This window comes from Malaya genurostris, chromosome 3 (genome assembly GCF_030247185.1).
Source record: "Malaya genurostris strain Urasoe2022 chromosome 3, Malgen_1.1, whole genome shotgun sequence".
Classification (NCBI taxonomy): Eukaryota; Metazoa; Arthropoda; class Insecta; order Diptera; family Culicidae; genus Malaya; species Malaya genurostris.
In genome coordinates, this window is record NC_080572.1 from 227,841,302 (window position 1) to 227,866,666 (window position 25,365).

A 25,365-nucleotide genomic window follows, 5' to 3' on the forward strand; every position below is an offset into this window, starting at 1 on the left:
GTTTCCGGTGATACGGCTTTCGGTAAAATTACCCTAAACCAAATTGTGGACACAGTAAGGGACTTCATTGATCTACAACTGATTGATAATGATTATTGTGAGATACTGAGAAGCGTGAGTGTTTGAGAAATTTGGACAACGTTGAAAATGGACCTACTCGCTCCTGTAATTTTCTAATCCAGAACACAATTAGAAGACACCTAACATTGAACTCAAATGACGTGATATTATCAATCGAATGAAGAACTGCATCGCATCCATAACAAACTATCATTATTATTCGAGTTATCTAATCTATTGATAGCACCGAATTCAAACTGACCAAACTGCCACCCCGACTGGACCGCGATGCTTGCGAGTTTCGGTTGTCCGGCAATCGAGGTCCGCCGAGGTAACTGATCGGATTCGCGAATTGCCGCTTGTCGGCATCCAAATACAGTGGCGGCAAGTGTCTGTACTTGGTTCGCATCACTACGGTTTCGGGGACGACGGGTTGCCACGAGTCGCCCGTTGCTACGCTATCCGCTACGTCTACCGCGTGGTCTACGGTGGAACACTTGTCATCAGGCAGGAGCTCCGGTGTGTGTGGTTCGTCCACTTCTACGATTGTTTGATCTGCAATGTTAGGCTGATATCTATAGAACGGAGTTTCGTGTTCGGACGGATATACTGGGGGTGGCGATGGCATCGGTTCAACTTCTACGATGAGTGGCACACTATCTAATGCTTCCTAGACATGGTGGTGCGGATACAGTGCGATTAGGCGTGTGTTAGAAAACTGGGAAATCATCACCGCACCGGCTCCGTGGTGTGGACTTGGACTTGGCACTCACGTTTCGTTCGTCTATGGTGACGGCGCAGTTGTTAGTGACAGTACACGGCAAATGAAACACGCATGGATGATTATTTTGTAACAAAATTCTTTATTTGCAAATACCTTACAAATACGCACTACGTTCTAAATCGTAAAGCACAAACACAAATGAGCTACCACCCTGACATTGTGATGAGCACCGTTCCTCGATTTCACCCCTAGAAAAAATACAACAAAACTCTCACAGAAACTAACACACAAACTATTAGAAATGAGTTCGATCACGCTCAATTATTTACTGCCCATGGTTTTTTTTACGTTGGTGATTCGGGAGTTTCGTCGATTTTGTACGGCAATTGGTTGACACTGGTTAGTGCTAAGGGCGGTGGACCCCAGGATACTTGTCGGGAGGTTCGTGGCCGTAGGCCATTGGTAAGCAGTGGTGTCGAGGAAGCCACGGGAAGAGGCGTGGAGGGAAGTGACAGCGGAGGTGTCGACGGGGCCGTATCGGCGAACATTACTAGTTTCGGACGATTGCTGCGGGATTTGATCTTGAAAGCGGTGTCCTTCACCTAAAGGAATGGAATTGCGATTGGACCGGGATGAGTGACGCATTATTCTAGACCCGTTTGGGGGATACTAACCATGCCTGGGATGCTTTTCGAGATAGTTGAAGGAATCAACGAGAGTATGTTTCGTGCATTTATTTGGTTCATTCGGTCTACTGTGTTAGTGTTAGCGACTAGAATCACTGGAATACTGCTTATTTACAAATAAATACTATGTAGCTTATAATACAGACCCGTTCAAAATCGAGGAAAAGGAATGACTGACGCTGTGAACGTTTGCCAGATGAACTTGGTTCAGATCATGCTAAATAAATTCTAAGAAAGAATGATCATTGGCATTGGCAAGATGGTGATGTTGTTAGAATTGATTCAATGTATGTTGCACGACAAGAAAAAATAGACCTTGCACTCTAGACTACGAAGATTGATACAGGAATCATGTTTCCTACAGTAAGTACAGGGATGCAGTTATTGGTTTCCGAATTTGTTTGAAACTAATCTTTGTTATTTATGTTTTTGTGACTTGAATATGCATACAGGTATGATAGAAGTAAAGTAGCGATAGAAAAAAGAGTAAGAATGTACAGATAGAGAAAGAGTTAGGAAAATAAAATGAAACTACACATCGATCTTATCACTTTTTAGTTGCAAGTCGCCAAGATCCAGCTTGTTTAGTGTTACTTCACTGATTGAGCTAAACGGTGCTAAGCTTTTCAGTGTCATGCTTACCGGTGGATCAAGCAGTTCACTATCGGTGTCCGTGTCCTCCTGATCGGAGTGCGTTGACTCGTGCACTGTTCCATTGCCATTAGCTAGCGAATTGCTAACCCGATCGTTCTGAGCTATTGGATTGTCGGATACACTCCGTTTGACTAGGGCCTCGGATTCTTCGGCTGCCAACGATTCCCACTGGGGCTCGTGATCCATCAGTTGACTGTCTGTTGAATGAAGAAGATGTACTTGAAATGGATAGATTGTCTACTGGAAACGATCGTGTAGTTTGGGTACCTCTGATTCCACTCAACATCTGAACAGCTTTGTCACTAAGATACGTGGGGGGATCATTTGACGCTGCATTCATAGGAGGTGTGATTTTTCCATTTTTCAAAATTCCTATCAACGGTGTCGTCGTACCATTCTCTTTCTTTTCGTCTATCGGGACCTATAGATTCAAAGAAATCCATGTTAGCATCGTGAGAATAAAATTAATTTTCTGTCGCTTCGATTTTTTTTATCTATTTGCGATATAGCAAATCGATAAGTATCAGATATTCGCATGATTTTCTTTGAACTATTTTTAGTTTGGTTTATTCGTTCGGAACCAGGAATCGCTATTGCCCTGTACGAGGATTGTTACTTATGTATTTAGCCTAAAAATGAAAACAATAATATGTTTCACCGGAAATGGTTTTCTTGTTCTTCAAAATACACTTTTGTATACGCTTGAACCAATTTTCATAACATTTTTCCCACTCTGCATGAGCTATCCCCAAAACATGGTTTTTGAACGCTTCAACAGCTTTTTCAGGAGTATTGAATCGCTCTCCACGCAGTTTATAATTCACGGAAGGGAACAAATAGAAGTCGTTAGGTGCCAAGTCAGGACTATACGGCGGGTGGCCCATCAATTCGACGTTCTGGGTGCTCAACTATTCGGTTATTTGAGCCGATATGTGAGAGCATTTAGCGTCTTGCGTTTGTTTTACTTATCTCACGAAAAACTTCTGGCAAACAAATGGTGGTATACCAATCAGAATTGACGGTCCTACGATCCTCTAAAGAAACGCTAGCGATATGTCCGTTTATACCGAAAAAACAACCCACTATTTTCTTTGAAGTGTTTCAAGCGCAAACAACTTTAGTTGGATTTGGTTCTTCTCGGAACTCTATCAGGAAATCTATGTTTCGTCACCTGTGTAAATGTTATACACCAAGTTTGAAGTACCACGTTTGATTTTTTCCAGAATTTCTTTGCACTAATCGACACGAGTCTTTTTTGAACGATTGTCACTGTTCTATGGGATCCAACGTGAATAAATTTTTTTCACGAGTAAATGTTTATGCAAAATAATATATAATCTTTTCACACAAATGCTTTCATTTCACATTTTTTTCTTGCGTGACATGACGATTTTCCATTATCAGATTTTTCATAGCATCTATGTTGCCAAAGCTAAATATACAGGGTGATTTTTTAAGAGCTTGAGAACTTTTTTAAACAATAAAACGCATAAAATTGGCAAAATCTCATCGGTTCTTTATTTTAAACGTTAGATTGGTACATGACATTTACTTTTTGAAGATAATTTCATTTAAATGTTGACCGCGGCTGCGTCTTAGGTGGTCCATTCGGAAAGTCCAATTTTGGGCAACTTTTTCGAGCATTTCGGCCGGAATAACCCGAATTTCTTCGGAAATGTTGTCTTCCAAAGCTGGAATAGTTACTGGCTTATTTCTGTAGACTTTAGACTTGACGTAGCCCCACAAAAAATAGTCTAAAGGCGTCAAATCGCATGATCTTGGTGGCCAACTTACCGGTCCATTTCTTGAGATGAATTGTTCTCCGAAGTTTTCCCTCAAAATGGCCATAGAATCGCGAGCTGTGTGGCATGTAGCGCCATCTTGTTGAAACCACATGTCAACCAAGTTCAGTTCTTCCATTTTTGGCAACAAAAAGTTTGTTAGCATCGAACGATGGCGATCGCCATTCACTGTAACGTTGCGTCCAACAGCATCTTTGAAAAAATACGGTCCAATGATTCCACCAGCGTACAAACCACACCAAACAGTGCATTTTTCGGGATGCATGGGCAGTTCTTGAACGGCTTCTGGTTGCTCTTCACTCCAAATGCGGCAATTTTGCTTATTTACGTAGCCATTCAACCAGAAATGAGCCTCATCGCTGAACAAAATTTGTCGATAAAAAAGCGGATTTTCCGAATGGACCACCTAAGACGCAGCCGCGGTCAACATTTAAATGAAATTATCTTCAAAAAGTAAATGTCATGTACCAATCTAACGTTTAAAATAAAGAACCGATGAGATTTTGCAAATTTTATGCGTTTTATTGTTTAAAAAAGTTCTCAAGCTCTTAAAAAATCACCCTTTATAAATAACAATCTACGTCGTCAGTTGGTTGGTTGTTGGTTAACTAACATGAACAACATACAAAAATAATTTTGTGCCCGGTATTGAAAATGTTACAGATTTTACCCTTCTCTCGGAGCCTCGGAGACCCTTACTGTCATATACCATTTGACTCAGCTCGACGAGATCACAAAATGTCTCTTTGTGTGTATGTGAGTGCACTTTTCGACGAATTTTTAACACTCAATTTTCGCGGAGATGGCAGAGCCGATTTCAACAAACTTCGACTCGTTCGAAAGCTACTTTTGGGGTATTGATCAAGTTAAAAGATCAAATAGCTGTGATTTCTGGTTCCGTAGATATGATGGCATAAGTGACGTAACCGACAAAATGCATTGTTTTGTTACCGCTCAATTTTCTCGAAGATTCTGAATCGCTAAATCGTCAAATTATTTTGACTGACAATTCACGGTGGGGAGCCTTTCCAAAATTCACTCTTTAGAAGAATGGGTATTCTCCATGCCATCGGAAATATGTTCAGCAATGTATGATAAAATTTTCAGTAGTATGAGAAAAAAACTCAAAATTTATAATTTTTTTCAATGTTTGGTATGACCAAACATTGAGGTGAAATTCAGTGCCAAAATAAGGTTCGCATGAATTGAACGAATCATCGCACAAAGCGTATTGTGCAACACCGAGACATAGAAATACGAAAAATTTTCAGTGATTAAGCACAGTGGGTTTACGACACGTTTTGTATGTTAATGAAACAACAGGCACAACCGATGGTCGATTTAGTCATTGAATTTATAACCAAAATGCTCTTATAATTGATATTTTCGCCTATAGCGAAATTGTTGATTCTTTGTTACGGACCAAAAACTTGTGGCATGATGGCAACACTAAATAATATTCAAATCTTTTTGATATGTTCCATGTTTTATTAGGAACCATAGATAGAAGTTGTATCGAATGAACTAACTAGCTTATGCAAAGGCGTACTTCTACTTAAATATACCGTTTCGGGGTAAAGTTGTTGGTCGCGAAGCAGTTTATATTTTACTATTTTTCATGAATTTTTGGTAGAACTCTAGATACTTAGATATCCAAGATGGCGATCTTCGATTTGAGATTATTTTTTGAAATCGCAATATATTTTGTATTTTCTTAACGGATTTGACAAGTAAGTTATTGAAATTATTGTCATAACTTATATCTAGTAATCCTAGATGGCTACAAACGATATTTTTTATGTAAATGTATTTATGAATGAATTCGAACATTGCATTTTTAATGTCATCGAGATCGGTCTTGTCCCCTACGAAACCCTGTAATTTTTGCTAGCGCGTATTCCGCCTAATACCGTTGGAATTTTGCAAGTGAAGCATTGAAAATTAGCAAAATTTACACAATCAATCAACTAGTAAGTACGATCATCGATATTCGGAGCTGTGTAAAAAGCACGTCAGTTTTATTCGCATTCACGTCATCCAGTTATGTCTCTGACATTACCCATCCGTCATTTTTTTTTCTAACCGCATAATTATTTCAGATAGTGACCTATGAATACGTTCGCATGTATTATTGCTGATACGTTTGGTTTGAGAAATGATACCGAAGATGTGACATAAATGCTGAATCATGCTTTTGCGAAAAATTCGAATCAATATAAATGAATTGGTGTCAAAAATGAGCCAGAATTAGTGTTAAAAATAGTAATAATGAAAAGACAAAAATCTTTTAATGAGACTATTACGATGAAAAAGAAAGGCATTATCACACCACTAGGTTGGTTGAGAATAGTTTTTTTTGTGGTATTTTTGCATGACGGCTTGAACTTTTTTAACATTTTCAAGTGTAGAATTAAAACATTTTCAAGTGTAGAATTAAAACTGCGGAAAAGCTACCGCAGAAATGAGACTCGAACCCGTAGCTAACTTCTATCTGGGGAAATTGTTTTTCCAATTAAACTACTCTGCATGTGAAGTACACGAAGAAACAGTCAAATTGAACAGAAGAACCGAGCATGTTCAGTTGTGCTCGTGCGCCACGCAGTTCAATTATTGTCATATCTCTATGGCAATCCCTCCGCCAGCAATCACTACACATCGCATCGTAAGTGTATTTTCACTCTCCGTTTAGCCGTCATAGTTGATTCTTGAAACAGTATTCAACTTTTTGTTCCAGTGTAAATTATTAGATTGCTCACTTGGTTTTCTATAACTTTTTTTTAGGAAATCCATTTTGCACAAATAACAGTTTTAAAGTTACAAAGATTTGAAGAAATTTCTGGAAAAAACTACATTCGCTCTGTTTTTAAATCTGATTTGAGTTGAATCGGTCTCTCTCCGTAAAAAATAATGGTTTGCAATACTGAAGACATGTTCAAAGTTTCACCCGAAACGGAGAAAATCGTATTTGATTTTGTCATCTTTTCTGATGTTAATTTCTGGGAGTACGAAATGCAACTAACAGTTCGGCTGAAAAGTTCGTATCGTTTAATAGAAACACACATTTTTTTGCCAAAATTCGTTTTTATTATTCATAATTGTCATCAGAGGCGATACAGCGATTATAGCAATCTTCCAAGTTTTCGATGCCATTTTCGTAGTACGATTTGTCCTTTGCCTCAAAATAGGCCTCAGTTTCAGCGATTACCTCTTCATTGCTTCTAAATTTTTTACCAGGGAGCATTCTCTTGAGGTCTGAGAACAGGAAAAAGTCACTGGGAGCCAAATCTGGAGAATACGGTGGAATAGGGAGCAATTCGAAGCCCAATTCGTTCAATTTCAGCATGGTTTTCAATCATCAATTCGTTGTTGTTTTTGATCGATTGTGAGCTCACGCGGCACCCATTTTGCACAAAGCTTTCTCATATCCAAATATTCGTGAATAATATGTCCAACACGTTCCTTTGATATCTTTAGGGTGTCAGCTATCTCGATCAACTTCACTTTACGGTCATTGAAAATCATTTTGTGGATTCTTTTCACGTTTTCATCGGTAACAGCCTCTTTTGGACGTCCACTGCGTTCATTGTCTTCGGTGCTCATATGACCAGTACGAAATTTTGCAAACCACTTATGAATTGTTGCTTCGCCCGGTGCAGAGTCTAGATAACACTCATCAAGCCATTTTTTGGTATCGGCGGCACTTTTTTTCATCAAAAAGTAGTGTTTCATCAACACACGAAATTCCTTTTTTCCATTTTTTTCACAATAACAAAAGTAACTTCACTCAAAATGCAATATCTCACAAACTAATAATCAGACAGCTGTCAAATTTATACACGTGTCTTTTGAAGGTTGGTACTAACTGAAAATGGTATGGATTTAATTGGCGCCCTCTCATAGAAACGATACGAACTTTTCAGCCGATCTGTTACGGGCTGTCTACTTCAGCTGAGCCTAGCTGTGATGTTAATTCCAGGAATTGCTGAGACATCAGTAAAGATCTACGCTGAGAGATATCTTAAACTTAATTTTTATTTTTCTTCACTTTCAACGAAAGACCCACCAAGAGGAAGGATAGAAGAATGAAATCACGAAAAATGAAAATTTGAAAAGAAAAAGAATCACCGAGGAAGGGCCCGGTATATGTAGCAAAACATTCAAGAAGGCAAACCGATTAAATAACGTGAAACACGTGCATGAAACTGTGAACGTGTTACACGTGAAGTGAACTTCATACTGTATCTCTACCTGCTGGGATTCAATGTGCATAAAGATTGTATTAATGCATTTAATTTTAATAACTCCGATGCTGCGCATTATACGCATTGTCCTTGTTGTACTTTATCAATCGTTATTTATGGTAAAATTCATTATATCTATAGTCAAGGCGTCGGACTAGCATAGCATCCCGAGCAAAGTCGAAAATCAGAACGGAAGCACATTGAATTCTTAATTAAATTTCACATAATAAGTTCATTAACTAATACCAAATTATGTTTTCATTTTGCGCTACCTACATAAGCTCAAACTCTAAGCCAAATCTGATTTAATCCACCTAGTACTGTAAGGACGCTTTTTCTCATTAATGTGGATGTGAGAAATCAATGTAAGTTTTATTTCAAACCTTAGATTTAGAACAAATGAAAATTACACATGACGTAAGCAAGATCGACGTATGTTCTTGTGTAAAAGTTTAATATTACACATATTAAAACGCAGAACAAAATTTTGTACCAGCTCTGATGTCGAGATATGATTAATTTGTTGTGAAATCATTGTCCTTTTTTAACTCCTATCACCTGATAACTCCGAAACCGGGAATAGGATCTGAATAAGATCCAATACAAAACGAAACATTCCATTTGATTATGAATTGATGAAATCGTTCGAGCCAACTCTAAGAAATTAATGTGGGTTTCCGCCATACCCCCCCCGAATTCCCAACCCTATTCGATACAAATACGGCGAAAGACCGCATTTGGGTAAAACCGGGTGTAAATAAACGATAAATAAAAACAAATAATGTGGGTTTCACTTCGAAGTCTTTTGGCTACTTTTGGAACCGAATCTATGACCGAAATAGCAGAAATGAGTTCATTTTGATCTCACACTCTACACGGGATAACACATAACTCAATAAGTCGTGTGACTGACACACAGATGGCGCTATTGTTGTCAGACCCATTTGATGTTTATGAAGTTTCAACTTACAAAAGACTAGGTGTAAAATTTCATGACATTGCGATTAGACTTTCGAAGCGTCAAAAGGCTGGGAAGGTTACGGCTTCAGTATTGTGGGATGCACACGAATTAATCTTCACCGACTATCTTGAGAAAGGGAAAACAATCAATAGCGAATACTACATAGGGTTGTTAAATCTTCTGAATGCAAACATCAAGGAAAAAAGACCTCATATGTCGAAGAAAAAATCACTGTTTCCAAAAGACAATGAACTGATTCGCAAGTCGATGACAACGATAGTTTAATTGAATGAATTACACTTCTAATTGATTTTTCATCCTTTGTATAGTCCAGATCTGGCCCTCAGTGACTACTGGCTATTCACTGATCTAAAAAAACAAAAGCTTGACGGTAAGAAATTCAACACCAATGAAGAAGCAATTGCTGATTGCGGTCAAAAGATAAATTCTTCTACAAGCATGGCATCGAGAAGTTAGAGAAGTGTTGAAACGATTTTATTGCTCTTGAAAGAGATTACATTGAATGAAATCGATTTTTGACAGAAAAAAGTGTTTTTCTTAGTTTATTACACAACTTGTGATGTATTATAAACTCAAAGAGCAGCTCAGAAATTCCACTTGAATTCGAAGGTTGATGTTTTTTTTTGTAGTTTGTGATTTGACTCCAATGATTCTAATTTATTTTATTTTATTTATTTATTTCTGTTTCATTATTCAGTTCCCCATTTTGACTCTAGTCTTACTTTTAAGGAAAGTCTGAGCAAAAATTTCTCGGAAGGTGACAAGAAAAATATATCTCAGAAATGGTTGATCCAATTGATTTGATGTTTTCGACATTGATTTAGGTCAATTTTAAGCCATTGCAAAGAAAACGCTCTGTTTTTTAAAGAATCTACATCAAAGAAATTTAGTTTCGTGGTTTTTAAAATTTACAAGCTCCATCTTCAGTGAAACAGATTAAAAGTCAGCCATGAACGGGAAGCATTACAGGCTTACCTTGGCTGGAAAAGTGATAATCATTGACGAATCCGAAGCAGGATACGATTTCAATTCATCCGAAACAATGCGGCACAAACTTTGAAATTGAAGTGAATAGGTTCTGGGTTGCTGGAAGCAAAGTAAAATGAAGAAAATGTGTTACATTTCGTTTTCGATTCGGTGTTATTTTTGACATATGATAAACATACACATTGTAGCTTCCAAACGAGTCGCTTAGGTGATTCAATTCATTATATCTCCGCAACCCGAAGTGTCTGCCTTTATTTCTTCGAACTTGAACGATGACTCAATAGTATTCGAATGAGTCTAAGATTGTTGAGGGCCACATTCAAGAAAAGCCATAGAACTTTTCCCACGTTTTCAGTATGGCAAACCATTTATTTTTCCAAAGTTTTGTTTCATCGGTTGATTTTCAAATATAGCGGTTCTCAACTGACTAAGAATAACACTACGGTTCCGAAGGTATAAGTCCACCAAACAGGTAAGCCGTGTGGCATCCGGCAGTATTATTTCAACCAAGAATTGATTCACTGGTTTCCTGTTCCATGTCGTAAAAGGCCACTAAAACGGGAGCTCGCAAGTTAAGGTGTATTTCCGTGCCAATGACTGAATGACTGCAGGAGCCTAAAAAAGGCAGTCGCAAACGAAACATTTGTGGACGTTACCCTTGCGCAGTTTAAAACTTCGTGTCACAGTTAGACTGACTAATTGAAGGCGTAGACAGAAAATATGTCTATTTTTCGGCATATCTGCCATATAACTGGTCTTCGCCGAACGATGACTTTATATTTTTCATATTAAAGAAATTCTAGTGGAATTAAAGTTACCAATCGTAAATTGATTTCTATATATTTAGTCTCATACTGGAAATTGCCAGCCTATCTCGGATGAGTTGACTAGAACTGGTACCACGAATCAAGAGGGGCTTATGGGCTATTGCGTTCGAGCTTTCATACAATGGTACTTCATGCGTGCAAAGTCGTGCGCAACGGTGATTTTCAACGGATTTTTACTTGTATGCTGTACACAGCTTTTTTGAAAAAGTTTGTATTAGTTGGATGTCTGTTCTCTGTGCTTAGATTCAATATCAAAAGTGTTTTGCAAATAGCATTAACTTTACTTCTGCCTAGTGGTTTAAGTTGAATCGTCAGGTAGGAGGTAGCAGTTTAACATAAACTGCTACGCACTAATGAGTCTAATACGAAACGTAACTTTTGGTAACTGTGAACTAGTTGGATAATGCATAGGATTTGTTCTAGGATGCCAGCTACTGACACAACTTGCAAACTTGCGCTCAGGCAACAGCATTTTTACCAGATTTAAATCTGAAAATGTTGAAATGTCTATTGCATGTTTCCAAGCATCATTGCAGGATTCTGATCAGAGCTCTGACTGGACATTGAAAACTCAACCATCACATGGCTACTATTTAGCGTGCTGAGTATTATTTTTGTGATTTGTGTAAGTGCGATTGCATATTTCATAGCATCTGATATGTAGTTGTTCCGCATTGACGCAACTACGTATCCGGGTTTTTGGTTCTCCATACACAGTTGAATCTGTGTATGGTGAGCTAAAATTAAAGGATTCTTACCAAATATGGTAAGGAGTAATAGTCAGAAGAGATAATCGTTCTTCCTGGAGTGCATGAATCCCTTCTGTTACTACCCTAAAAGGTTTCAGCAGATTGTTTGGCAACCCTTAATAGGTGCCGAATTTATTTCTGTTCATACATATTGCAAATCGTTCTGCATTCTTTCAGGAAAGAATGGTGTCGTTTTTGTAGAATTATTAAATGTTCATTTTGGCACCTGCAGATCGTTCAGCATTCTTTCGTAGATGCAGAAAGATTTAGGGTAATGCAGAAAGATTTAGGCCTATTTCCATCTCATTCCTTCACCTCATTACTTTGAACATGAATAATATCTTACAACGTACCTGAACCAAACTGTGAAATGTTTTAAAATGAATATTTAAGCTATTGTCACACTTTTACATTGGAAGAAATAAGTTCGCTTTCACATCTCATTCAAATCAGTCGATAAAACAAAACCGCTTACGTTCGGGACAGAAGAAACCAAGTACAGTATTGTGTAGTGAACAATAGAACGACCTCGAAATGAGTGAACCAAACGAACAAAAGCTACCGCCGACACGAAAGAATACAATTGTTGTTGACTGCAGGCAGTGCAAAATTCGACCTTCGATACGAGAACTTGAAGGTTTGCTTAAGGAGCAAATGCATCTTGACATTAAGCGTGTGCATTTACTTCAATGCAATAAGACAAATAATGTTATTTACATCCAGTTTTATAAAGACAATAATAATGTGCATTATGTGGAGCACGAGAACATTAAGTACAACATTCCAGTATATATGGATGATAGTGCTATAGAAGTGCGTGTGCATGATCTTCCCTCAAGCGTCACCGATTCATATATTCGCAAAACTACACACTCAAAAATTTTTACATCTTATTAGATGCACATAAATGGAGCGTCGCAATTCACGCAAATTTACGTGGAAAAACATTTAATATTGTGTCTAAAACTCCATGACATGAAATTCATTGAAATGAAAAAAAAAAAAGATTTTTGTAGCAACCCACCGCGACTTGAACCGAGAATCATTAGATCGTAAATTCGTCTGATAATCGACTGAGCCACAGAAGCATGCATCTGCCTGGCCGGTAAAAGGTGCATTTAAATTCATACAGTCGCACCTGCTAGTAGAACGCAAGTTACAGTCGAAACCAGTAAAATTCAAGCAACATTAAGTCATTACAAATAAAATTTTCCGTCATTTGACAAATTAGGTTTTTATGAATTACATCGTATGAGGGATTAAGTCACCTGTAAAATTCAAATTTTTTTAGAGTGTATGTCCCAATACGGAGAGATTCTCTCTATCGAAAAAGAAAAGGGGAATTTTTTCCCCGGTATTCTAAATGGCGTACGTTTATTACGCATACACTTGAAGAAGCCTATACCTTCTTATGTGATTTTCGGTCAAGATACAAGAATTCTGTTCAAATCATTTGTTACCTATGACAATCAGATGGCCACATGTCAATATTGCCAAAAAGCTGTTCACTACGGTAAGCAATGTGATAAACTTGACAAGGAGACAACTACACCTACACGAATCCATCATCATCCCCTATAGAACAAAGTACAACAGCTGCAGTTAACAACTTACCCTCCAACCAACCAGCAATTGCAACCAATGTACAACAAGGTGCATCTACAGCAACTAGCAACGAAAAGAAGACGGAAATTGACAACAATACCATCGATGCGGCAATGGATGACGAGACAAACCACGAACGAAGTGCCCCTCAATCCTCGCAGGAGGGAAATGGAAGCTCCTCTCCCCCTAGAAAAAGGGTGACAACGAGATCCAACTCAAAAAAAATATTTAAAAAATCGGCTTAATCGACCACGTAAAGCTTGTACGCAAATAGGCCTGAATAAAAATATCTTTTAAATAAAAAAATGGAAGAAATGATTTTAAATTCTTCGGTGATCGTTGTTTTTTTTCATTTAAAACAAACTCACTTTTCGATTTAGGACACATTTTCGTCTCAAGATTTACAATTCGTCATGTTTCTGATTATCTACTAATCGATTCATCTCAAAACATGATCAATATTTCGCACAATTACACTACTGTTGATTGTTGGATGACTTCATTATTAGTAATATTCACTTGTCACTGGTTTAATTACCGATTAAAAACTTCAAAACTACCCGACAAGCAATTAAAGTCTTCAAAAATATGAGATGAAAGTTTTTCACTTAGTTCACTTGATTGCGGTTTGTTTTCATCTCATCTGGTTTCGCAAAGCTGCCAGGTTTTCGCATGTTTCCAAACAAAATTGACATTAGTTTAATTATATTATTGATATTTATATTTCAAAAAAAACTATTTCGGCTTCGAATATTACCAGAAAGAGCGTGTTAAATACTAATGAAATAACCATTGTGGCAAATCCAGCAGCACTGGTTTCTTTCCGCTATATTGCCCCGTTTACACTTCTGCTGGCTGCCAGCATGCTGGTGTCAGTGTACTGCTCTCTTAGGAAAAAACGTTCAACTGTGGTCCAATGATCCAAAGTATTAGACCAACGAAGGACCTCCGTTGAACGTTTTTTTCCTAAGAGGGCAGTACACTGACACCAGCATGCTGGCAGCCAGCAGAAGTGTAAACGGGGCATATGCCAACATAGCGCTGTTAACTGTGTGTGTTTCATCGGCTGTGCACAGAGATGCCAGATATTTTCATATAAAATATGTATTACTTTGCAAGAACGTCTATATCTGTTCTATCTGTTTTCACTAATAAAATGATGTTAAAAGATAATTCTTCATATCTGCGAAGATTTCCATTTTAACATGCGATTTGTTCGTTGATTAATGAACTTTAAAAGAATTACTGCAATCAAATAATAATAGATACGTACAGAGAAAAGTCTAATTTTTTACTTCTCACTTTTTATGAAGCTGTACAAATCTGTATTACAGTTAAGAAATCTGTATAAAATCTGAACTCTGATTTAAATCAACGCAAAAGGGTATACTATACAGATAAATCTTTATAAATGGCATCTCTGGCTCTGAATTTTGTTTTTAGAAGGGTTAATGCCTAAATAAAAACAATTCCTTTTTTTGTTTTGTTGTTAAGTTTACCAAATTAACTGCACAGTAAAATTTTAAATTTTAAACGAAAGGTAACGAAAACGACCCAAAAATTTTTAATCGTCGAAACGATTCAAAGCTGGTTCTAAAAATATCGTGTGTTGTCTTATAGTTGGCTTCAAGCCATTTTTAAGAAACATTCGGGCATTTTGTGCCTTAGAATATTATAGTGCAATGTTTTGTTTTGATTGCTGTCGCCATTACTAATTAATAGGATGAATACAGGACAAACGATAGGATGAATAAAAATCCTTTGAGATGGAATTAGGAGCAGAGTAGTGAACATATCGGAAGTGTTTTTAGCTGATTTTTTGATCATTATTTTAATTTCCAAGGAATGTGAATCAAGGCGGAGCAAGGCGAATTAAGCAGAAATATGAAAAATCATAGTGATTTCAGCGATTAAATCAGGTTCTAAGGGTAACGTTCTTACAAATGAGATGAAATAGGGAGCCCTTACCATCTTTATGAATTGCATCGTATGAAGAATTAGGTCACCTGGGAAAATTTTAATTTTTTTGGTGTATCTTTTTTGTTGTTAATTTCTAAAAATTCACACAAGTAACATGAGCTTTCGACGTTCGGATTCTTCAACGAGAAAATTACAAATTCTGTCCCTTTTCAAACATTCACGACACGTTGTTTCACTAATATGATCTTCCCGATTATGTTTTCGGGAATAAATGGCAGTTCTTATTTACACAGATCATCATAGAGAATAAAAGTAAATAACGCTTATTTGATTCCAAACTTGTCGAGAGGAATGCTCAATAAAAATGCTGCTATGTTGTTAAAAAGACGTCAAAACTTTAAATATGACACATTCCTGTCGTAAATCGAATGCTGGAGCCATCTTTAGTAAAACATCGGAAAGTTCAGTTGGTAAATTTGTAAGAAAAACGGGTCCAAAGGTAATTCTGTACAACTCTGGGTTGTACGAATCCGGAAACCTAATGTACGTTTTATGAACGTCACATATCTCCATCGCCGCAAATGGTTCGGTAAAAACAAATACTGATATTAACAAACCCGGAACAAACAACTTACCGCCTTATAGTTGAATCCCTTCGCATTGGTGGCAGCTTGCTCGAGTTGCATTTTGGTGGCTTGTTCCTTGGACAGAATAATTCCCTCGTCCGTTTCCCGCTCCAGGCGCTTCTTGTATTTCCGATCCGACCGGTACACCTCAATCAGACAGCACACGACAATGACCACAAAAATCGTGGTCAGTGTAATGAATATCACCTGTGTTTTGTCTTCCTCCTTCGATGGACCGACGCTGGGGGCCACATACGGAACGCGCGCCGGGGCGTCCACCACCCAGTTTTTGTCGATGCTCTATTGGATGGATGAATGCAATTATTGGTCGCATAAGTGAACGAAACAAACAAGATTAGCCCCGGGCTAATGGACTTTCCCCGGGTAGAGTGCCGGTCTTACCGAGGTCATATTCAGCATCGGCTCGTTGAACGGTGTCAGCTTAGGAATTACGTCGAACTGTTTGCACTGGGCCGACCGGACGCCCTGGGAATTGATGACGTGGATCATCTCCGCTTCGCTTTTGGTAAACAGCATATACTCCTCCAAAGGTTTCATCGTATCGTTGTTGACCTGGATGAAAATATCTGCCATGGAAAATGGGAAATTTGATTATTTTTGTTATCAACATTTAATAGCTTCCGGGGTCACTCACTTGATAGACATCCATCGTAGCTTTTGTAAACGGCGAAGCGTGGATCCGTCGTGTTAACTCCTCCTATCTGCACGTGATTCGCTCCCGGATCCTGGACTTGGATCAAAGGTTTGCTTTGTACCTCTTTGATCGGAATATTCTGTCGATCAACTAGTAACGATGATTGACTGCCATTTCTGTTGTAGAAAATTGAATGCCGGGCGTCGTCCATGAAATTTCCTTCGATTCTAGCTTCGAACGTAGTTCCCTCGCGGTCCTCTTCAATATGAAGATGGTTGTCCTGCGTGATTGCTACCATCAGATAGTAACTCCGGTCGTTTTTGGTCTGCAGTAGCAGCATCACCCGATTGGCTCTTCTCATGTCGTTGCTGGAAAAAGCCAACTGAAGCCGAACTTGCTCCACTTTTTCCACCAAAACAAACTTCCGCAGAAGAGTCGCTTCCCCGCTGAAGCTAGCACCTTTCTCGTCGGAACAGAATTCACCCAGGAAGCTGGTGTGTTCGCAGTTGCATGTACTTTCCTGTTTGACAAAGTTTTCCGTGCAGATGCCACCGTTTTTGCACGGTTCCGCGTCACATTTCATCTGGCAATCGTTCAGCACGCCTTCCGTTACTGGTTTCCGATACAGTGCAGGCGGAAATAGATGAAACAAAATGTCATTAAATAGAGACTGTTAAGTTTTGAGCACAGTTCAACAATTTATATCTCATTGAGTGACATCATTGCCAGTGGAAGTCAAAAATCTAGATTTGTTTTCGTTGCAAAACACTCACCATGTGCATTGTTTTGCAATGCCATCTCCTTCAGCGAAATCAGATTATCGCCTATTTTCAGACCCCGGATGCAACCGATGTAGCCTTGCAGTTCTTCGGTTTCGGGGTTAGGTTTGAGCAGATTGGCCGGATCGTAACCGCCAATGTTGAACTGGAAATATTCGGTTGGTGGAGCCGGTGGACGATGCGGTGAGAGGACTTCTGCTCGGAGAAGAAGAACGGAAAGGGCATATATTTTGTTCTATCATTAGATCACATGACTAAAAAAAAGAATCTTAATTACTGTTGAATTTTGGCGTATAGAAGAGTTTTTTTTCTTTTTTTTTGCCAACCAGACATAATAGCTTTCGAAGAAAAATTCAAATTTTTGCATATTTTCTGAGGATCCGTATAACATCTCCGTATCCGTATCTGTAATCCGTAGATTTACAAAGATTTCCGTAGACCTGACATCGCTGATTAATGGATAGGCCAGTTGGCCATATCAAGTAGAAAAGTGAGCAGACACAAAATGTTTGCACGATTCATCATACTTCTAGAAGGAACCAAATCTATCATAAGCAAATAGCTTGTCATGCGCTGAATCTAAATACAATTTTCGCACCAACTCGAATTAATGTTGGACCCTTTTAGATTTGAATGAAACTTTCTGGGCTTGTAGACTTTCTCACAAAATACCACTTTGAATACTATGTTTTTCCCAAATTGATCTTGACCAACTTTTTTCAACTTTCAGTTGCTGCCGAAAAAATTTCAAATTTAATAAATATGTTTTGTACTAGTATTTTTTCAAAACGCCAGTCAAATTTTCGAACAAAAATGCTGAAAAAAAAGTGTCTAGTCAAGGCGTACAGTGAAACGAATCGATTTGTGAAAAAACACCACTTTTTATTTCGATTACATTTTTTTCCAATAGTTCCAAACCAACCGTTTTTACATTGCAAAACATTTGAAAAAAGCTTACTACGTATCTTTTTTCGAAGATGGCTGGTTCCAACGAATGGTTTTATGATCCTTCACAATACTGGTGAATTTCATCTGGATCCGACTTCCGGTCCCGGAATTATAAGTTTAAGAATTCCAATTTCAAATTACTTACTCGCTTTTCTCAGAGATGGCGTGACCGATTTCAGCAAACTTAGATTAAAATAAACCGTCTTATGGCCCCATACAAAACTTCTCAGTTTCATTTGAATCCGACTTCCGGTTCCGGAATCATAGGGTAATGTGTGTAAAAACTTTTATACCATCACTTAGAGGGGCGAAACAAAACAAATCCGGAGGCGCAGCAAACAGTGGTCATACCTTATGATCAAAAAAGAACCGGAAATTTTATTTAAAAATTCCCGCGCTTATCTAATCGGTAAACTTTTATTCTCTCAACGTTGGCAACACTTTTATACACATTCTATCAAATTTTGACGCATATCGTACGATTAGTTTTTGTTTGGCGTCTATACAAAGAAGTTGAAAAATTTTCGTGTGGCGATTTTTATATGATAAGACCGATATGGTTTCGGAACCGGAAGTAAGATCCTGATGAAATTTGAGAGTTTTGTTTGGGACTATGAGGCCTTTTAGTTGAACCTAAGATTGTTAAAATCGGTCACGCTATCTCTGAGTAAAGTGAGGAAGTAATTTGAAATAAGTATTTTTTGGCTTATCACCCTGTGATTTCGGAAGTCGGATCAAAATAAAATTCAGGAACTTTGTGTGGGTAGTCATTTGAAGCTAAGTTCTTGAAAATTGGTTTAGCCATCTCCGATAAAAGTGAGTGCAAAAAAATGTTACATGCACACATAGGGACATTTTGCATACTCGACAAACTGATTCGTACTTGACCCTCCGGGCCTCGGTTCAAAAGTCGGTTTTCACAGTGTTTGCATAACCTTTCTATATGAGCACGGCAAAAACATGAAAATACGTGGTGGATCGACATTCTCCACAAGCTATGTTTTACAAAATATGTCAAAGAACCATATACCAAGCGAACAATTTTTTCCTGAGTGTAAGTAGTATTTACACTCAATGATTTTAAATGTATTTCTTTTTTTCTCCTTTTTAGCAAACGTGTTGGAATAGCAATGCAGATTTTAAAACATTAAAACACTTTTGGAACCTAAAAAATACCTTTTTACCTTTTTTTATATATATAAAAAATAGGTATAGAATTCGCTCAAACTTTCGAAAAATTTTCCGAGGCCCGGAGGGCCGAATGTCATATACCAATCGATTCAGCTCGACGAACTGAGCAAATATTCCAGCAGTAGAAGTTCTGAGCGCTGTATGGCAAAGAAAGGCTTGGGAGCAACGTAAAACACGATTTTTTATACTGCTACATACAATAGTTTCTAAGTACCAAAAAGACTGTGAACAGCATTATTTTTCATGACATTTTGCCTCGGACCAATTTTAGCACGGTTCGTTTTTGGCAACATAATCGTTCGAATATGACATATTGGAAAGATGGCAGTACTTCCGAATTCTGAACAATTTCATAATTATATTGATTTAAATTGCTTAGCAATAAATGCTGGAAGAACATAACACCCATATACCATTTGAATCAGTTCGTCGAGATCAGCAAATGCGTATGTGACAAATAATTTCACTCAATTTTTTACCTTATTTTCGAAGATGACTCAACCGTTTTCTACAAACTCAGATTCATATGAAAATTCGTATTCTCCTAAACAAGGTTCCTGAATTATGTTTGGATCCGACTTCTGGTTCCGGAACTACAAGATAATATGTGAAACGAAATTAAAATTGTGTAACTCATTTTCCTCGTAGATAGCTGAACCGATCTAAGATTCAAATGAAATCTAAGAATCATCTAAGATTTGCTGATTTGAATAGTCGACAACCAAATAAACTTATTTCAGTTTTAGTGGTATTCAGTTTTCGATTCGGAAGGCACCCAACAATTTAACTCGTACTACGATTTCTCAAAGATGTCTACACTGATTTTTAAACATATTGAAACAAATGTAAACTAATCAGGTGAATTTGTCTGACTTCGGCTACACCGATTTTCGAATTCCGGCTCCAGTATCGAATCGTTTCTCAAAGCTCAATCGTTTTCTCAAATAAAGCCAAATCGAATTTCAGAAAAAAAATTCAAATTAAAATAAACTTATAGTCCCACACAAAATTAATTAATTTTATTCAATGCTGACTTCCGATTCTGGGATTACAGGAGGATGAATTTTTAAAATTCAAACCGATATAGAAGATGATAATCCCGAAAAGCTTGAAAGTTGGACTCAAAACTATTGCAATTTATTCGTCATATTGCCATACGAATCGGTTTGGTTTATGCTGGTTCCTGAATACCGGCTCTGGAAGTACCTTAAATTACCGTAAATTCTAAAGTGGAACTCACTTCGACATATCATGAAAAGTTTAATCGATTGTAACCTTTTTAGATAGAGTAATGAGTGATTAAAATGTCAAATTGCAGCTTAAAACGACGGTCATTAAAATAATGTCATGAAAACCGAAGAATATTCATGAAAAAAACACATGCGGATTGATAAAAAAAGGTATCATCTCACTGATAGGTGGATTAAGCACGTTTTTTTAATTTAAAAGATATTTTATTCGGGCCTATTTGCATACAAGCTTTACGTGGCCGATTTAGCTGAGTTTTAGATAAATTTTTTTTTGTATTGGATCTCGTTGTCACCCTTTTTCTAGGGGGAGAGGAGCTTCCATTTTCCTCCTGCGAGGATTGAGGGGCAGTTTGTTGTTGGTTCGTCTCGTCATCCATTGCCGTGGTATTGTTGTTGATTTCGTTGCTTCACTGTTGTTGGTGGCTGTCACAGGTGTACTGGGGCTGCTTGGGTTTGGTGTGAAGGAAGCACCGTTGTCCTTTGTTATGGTTGTCTCCTTGTTCAGTTTATAACATGGCTTACCGTAGTGAACAGCTTTTTGGCAATATTGACATGTGGCCATCTGATTGTCATAGGTAACAAGTGATTTGCACGGGATTCTTGTATCCTGACCGAATTTAACATAATAAGGTATAGGCCTCCTCTAGCGCATGCGTAACAAACGTACGCCATTTAGAATACCGGGGTAAAAATTCTTCTACTTTTCTTTTTCGATAGAGAGAATCTTTCCGTATTGGGACATGGTTTTGCGAATATAAGGATCGATGACGCTTGAGGGAAGATCATGCACACGCACTTCTATAGCACTATCTTCCATATATACTGGAATGTTGTACTTGATATTTTCATGCTCCACATAGTGCACATTATTATTGTCTTTAGCGAATTGAATTGCATCCAACTCTTGATAAAACTGGATGTAAACAACATTATTTGTCTTATTGCATTGAAGTAAATGCAAACGTTTGATGTCAAGATGCATTTGCTCCTTAAGCAAACCTTCAAGTTCTCGTATCGAAGGTCGAATTTTGCACTATCTGAAGTCAACAACAATTTTATTCTTTCGTGTCGGCGGTAGCTTTTGTTCGTTTGGTTGTTTCATTTCGAGGTCGTTCTATTGTTAACTACACAATACTGTACTTGGTTTCTTCTGTCCCGAACGAAAGCGGTTTTGTTTTGTCGACTGACTTGGATGAGATGGAAACCGAACTGTAAAAAATAACTTGATCATCGTAAAGACATACGTCTGATCGGCTCGACTGCACGGAAAAGCCAGCGATCGCAAAACAACCAAAATATTAGTAGTTTTTCTGACTTAGTTGGTTAAAATTTGGAACATCTAATCGATCGTTTTAACAAAACAGTCATTTTTTATTTATTCTGCTGGCAGTTTAGCAACGACACCCAGCAAAGACACGCACCACAAACGAGTAATCATACGTAACAGTTGAGCAATGATTTACATCCTACCCCTGACAGACATGTGATATCGGAATCACTGTACACTATGAAATCACATATCTGTCACCCTGAATCACGGTGGTATCACGCGAGCATCATGATACAACGGTGATTTCCGTACTACGGTCATTTATCGTTGTACTGTGCAAAATCACATCACTGTTTACTGCTACCAGCGCCATTGGCGAGCAATGGTGAACTCATGAAACAATATTTCCTCCTTTTAAGTATCAAATAATAAACAACCATCGTTTTATTTCGCAAAAAAAAATCTCGATTAAATGCTAACAAGCAGAATAAAACTTATATGCTTTGTCAACGTTGTAGCATATTTTCAAAATGCAGTCAACAAAGAAATGTTAATAAATTTGATGAAGGTTTGAAATACAAATAAGGAAAACAATATATTCATCCTTGTTCATTCCATTCCATTCAATAACAAGTAAATTTATTGTTGAAATGGATTTAATAACATAATGATTCATATTTTGAATGCACATGCGGTAATAATAAACGATAAATATCCAATAGTAAACATAAACCAATTGAGTGATCATCCTGTTTATTGATGACCTATTATGAATTCTGGAGACTTTAATTCTACCAATTACTTTGTCTTATATCATCAGGTTGAATGCCGTTGGATAGAACGAAAACTTGTTTATAAATTGTTTAGAAAGAGAGTTTTATTTTGGGTATGAATAGAGAACAGTGAATCATGTTTTTTAGTGTGGGTAGGTTGAAGCAGAACACGTACCAAGTAACATATTCAATTTAATAAATACTCGTAGTAGTTTTCAGTGTTACTTCATAAACATAGCATAACAAATTTAAAATCCTTAAAATTCCAATAAAACCATTATGAGATTATATTCCAGTCTAATAGACTATTTTTCATAAGATTTATGAAGCAAAATGAAGTATCAAACCTATGTCAAATCTATTTCGGAATGATTTAAAATTCAAGAAGGTTTTAAAATCTGGTTTATGATAAACATAATCCTTTTCATGAAAATTTCGTATTGATAGCATTTTTCTGGAATATGTGTGTGTGCCATGCCGTTTTTTATTATAACATACTAAGAATATCTTAGATTTATTTACTATTTTGAGGCTCATTGTTAAAAGTTTAGGCGCTTTTAATTTTATCGTGAATATGCGGGTGAAAAAGGAATTATGACTGAACACCTTGAAATTTATGCGGATTTAGACAAAGTTGGCATGATTTACAAACAAATTTATCGCCTTTTTGGGTAGAAACCATTTTCTTTGCATATAAAAGTAGTGCTAGTGTCTATCATATTTCCTCCATTTTTTTGTCAGTAAATGTTACGGTAGAACATCAAAATTATGGACATCAAATTTTCCCTAATGCTAATAACATTTAAACAATGAAGGAAAAAATTCTGTATCCCAGAACAAATGTGTCATACATGTACCCTAAAACTACAAAATTTGATATGAGTGAAACAGTCATGCGATGAACACTCACACACAAAACTAGTTTAATAATTCAGAGAGGCTATTGATTATATCAGTCATAAATAAGTTACTGGGAATACACTCCAAACCGTGAAAATTTTTGGTTTCTATATTATCGATCATCGGAGCTAGGAAATCAAGCTAAGTTTTGAGTTGTTTCGTTTCACTATATATTCATTCTGTGCGCAAAACATGTCTGTCACCTCATCGTTGTACGCGTACCTCATCGTTGTACGCGTACATACGTTGTCAGGGGTATAGCGGGAAGTGAAACGTTTCAATGAGGTGTCACTCGTGCAACTTACCAATGACACAATGCCAGCAAAAAATGTCTCAGTTGTTTCAACCAATTATTCAGTCATTTGAACTTAAGACGCCTATTGCAATAAATATTTTGCTACTCTCTTCGGAGGGCAGCTAATCATTCACTACTTGAACAACGAAATATTGTCTGAGTAGCTGCTTATAGCTTTATCACTAAACTTACAGATGATATAGAAATGCAACAAAAGATTAAAATTCCCAAGAGGAAATTCACCAGCAAAATGTTCACAGGGCACGAAGAAATTTTCCCTCCACTTGCCGAATGGCTCGCTGGAAGACCTTTTTAGATTTCGTTTTTCGATTATTTGATTTCAAGAATATTGCTGATAAGCCCAATCCCACAGATGCACTTTAAAAAAAAAAAATTAAAATACATATAGTACCACTTCACTTTAGTAGCAAATTTTTGAGCGTCTAGCGTTAAGTGTTTTTCATTACATTGACATGAACTGTCCGAAAATACATTACTCGCAGGTGAACTAAAAAACCTTTATACTGTAGGAATGTCTATTTAATACATGGAACACTTGTTTTACAATTAACTCTTATGTTCTTCTGCATACTCTTTTGTTCTGCGTTGTGCTGTTTTCGTTCTCCGCCAAGTGATAGCTTTTGAATACAGCAATGAATGATTATGAAAAAATCTACAAATATGTTAGTTTAATCAACAACATTTTAGTTGAAGCAATCAGAGCGTGACACAACAATTGCAATTGCAACAATTTTGTGATCTCCGGCTTCTCCGTGTGCTAATAAAAAAATGATATGAAACTGAAATAACACGATGACAAGTTTCGTATAGATGGTATAAGATTAGTGGTTCGGAATTCCATACTTTCCCTAACACATTTCGAAAAAATTCTGTGATTTAACATCTGATATGATGCACATAAATAGAGTGTAGCAGCACAGAGAACAGACATCCAAGTAGAGATTTCAATGTGTGTAAGTAATTTAACGGTTGCTTTAAAAAGCAATCACAACGTAGCTTCGTAGAGGCGCTTCGAGCAGCCCAGCAGTTTCTTATGTTATGGCTCCTGCGTTCAAGCTCCATACAAGGGTAATTAATGCGTGCAAAGTCGTACGCAACGGTGATTTTCACTTGTATGATTTACACAGCTTTTTTGAAAAAGTACTAGCTTGGATGTCTGTTCTCTGTGGTCGCATATCACTACGGTGGAAGATGCTACAAGAACTCGCTGCATCTCAATGCATGAATCGTGAGAAAAGTTTTCGACATTTCTACCTAATACTCTGAGTATTTCACGGCCCCTAACAAAATATATACAGTCTGGCAATGATCGGCGCTGTGTGGAATTTACCAAGAGAGAATCGCAGATTGACAATTATTGCAGAAAATCAAATCGATGATACGACTTGATGATTCTCATACTACAATATTTAAAAACCCT

At 37.3% G+C, this 25,365-nt stretch overlaps 1 protein-coding gene across 7 annotated transcripts in view; it reads right to left on the bottom strand.

Annotated features, from left to right (window-relative positions):
• Window positions 1–256: 256 nt before the first annotated feature.
• LOC131439141 (axotactin) overlaps window positions 257–25,365 on the bottom strand; it is a 193,304-nt gene continuing 168,195 nt past the window's right edge. For 3 of the 7 annotated variants that reach the window (XM_058609807.1, XM_058609808.1, XM_058609811.1), the window contains 7 exons: window positions 17,292–17,492; window positions 16,519–17,130; window positions 16,266–16,450; window positions 15,873–16,163; window positions 2,392–2,545; window positions 2,113–2,321; window positions 257–730 (listed from right to left, as the gene is read on the bottom strand). In XM_058609807.1, coding sequence (XP_058465790.1) covers window positions 290–730; window positions 2,113–2,321; window positions 2,392–2,545; window positions 15,873–16,163; window positions 16,266–16,450; window positions 16,519–17,130; window positions 17,292–17,492 — 2,093 coding nt within the window. In that variant the 3' untranslated portion in view covers window positions 257–289. Of the gene's footprint in view, window positions 731–903; window positions 1,387–2,112; window positions 2,322–2,391; window positions 2,546–15,872; window positions 16,164–16,265; window positions 16,451–16,518; window positions 17,131–17,291; window positions 17,493–25,365 lie in introns of those variants that run through there. The other 4 variants (XM_058609809.1, XM_058609812.1, XM_058609814.1 and 1 more) reach the window with 4 other exon arrangements.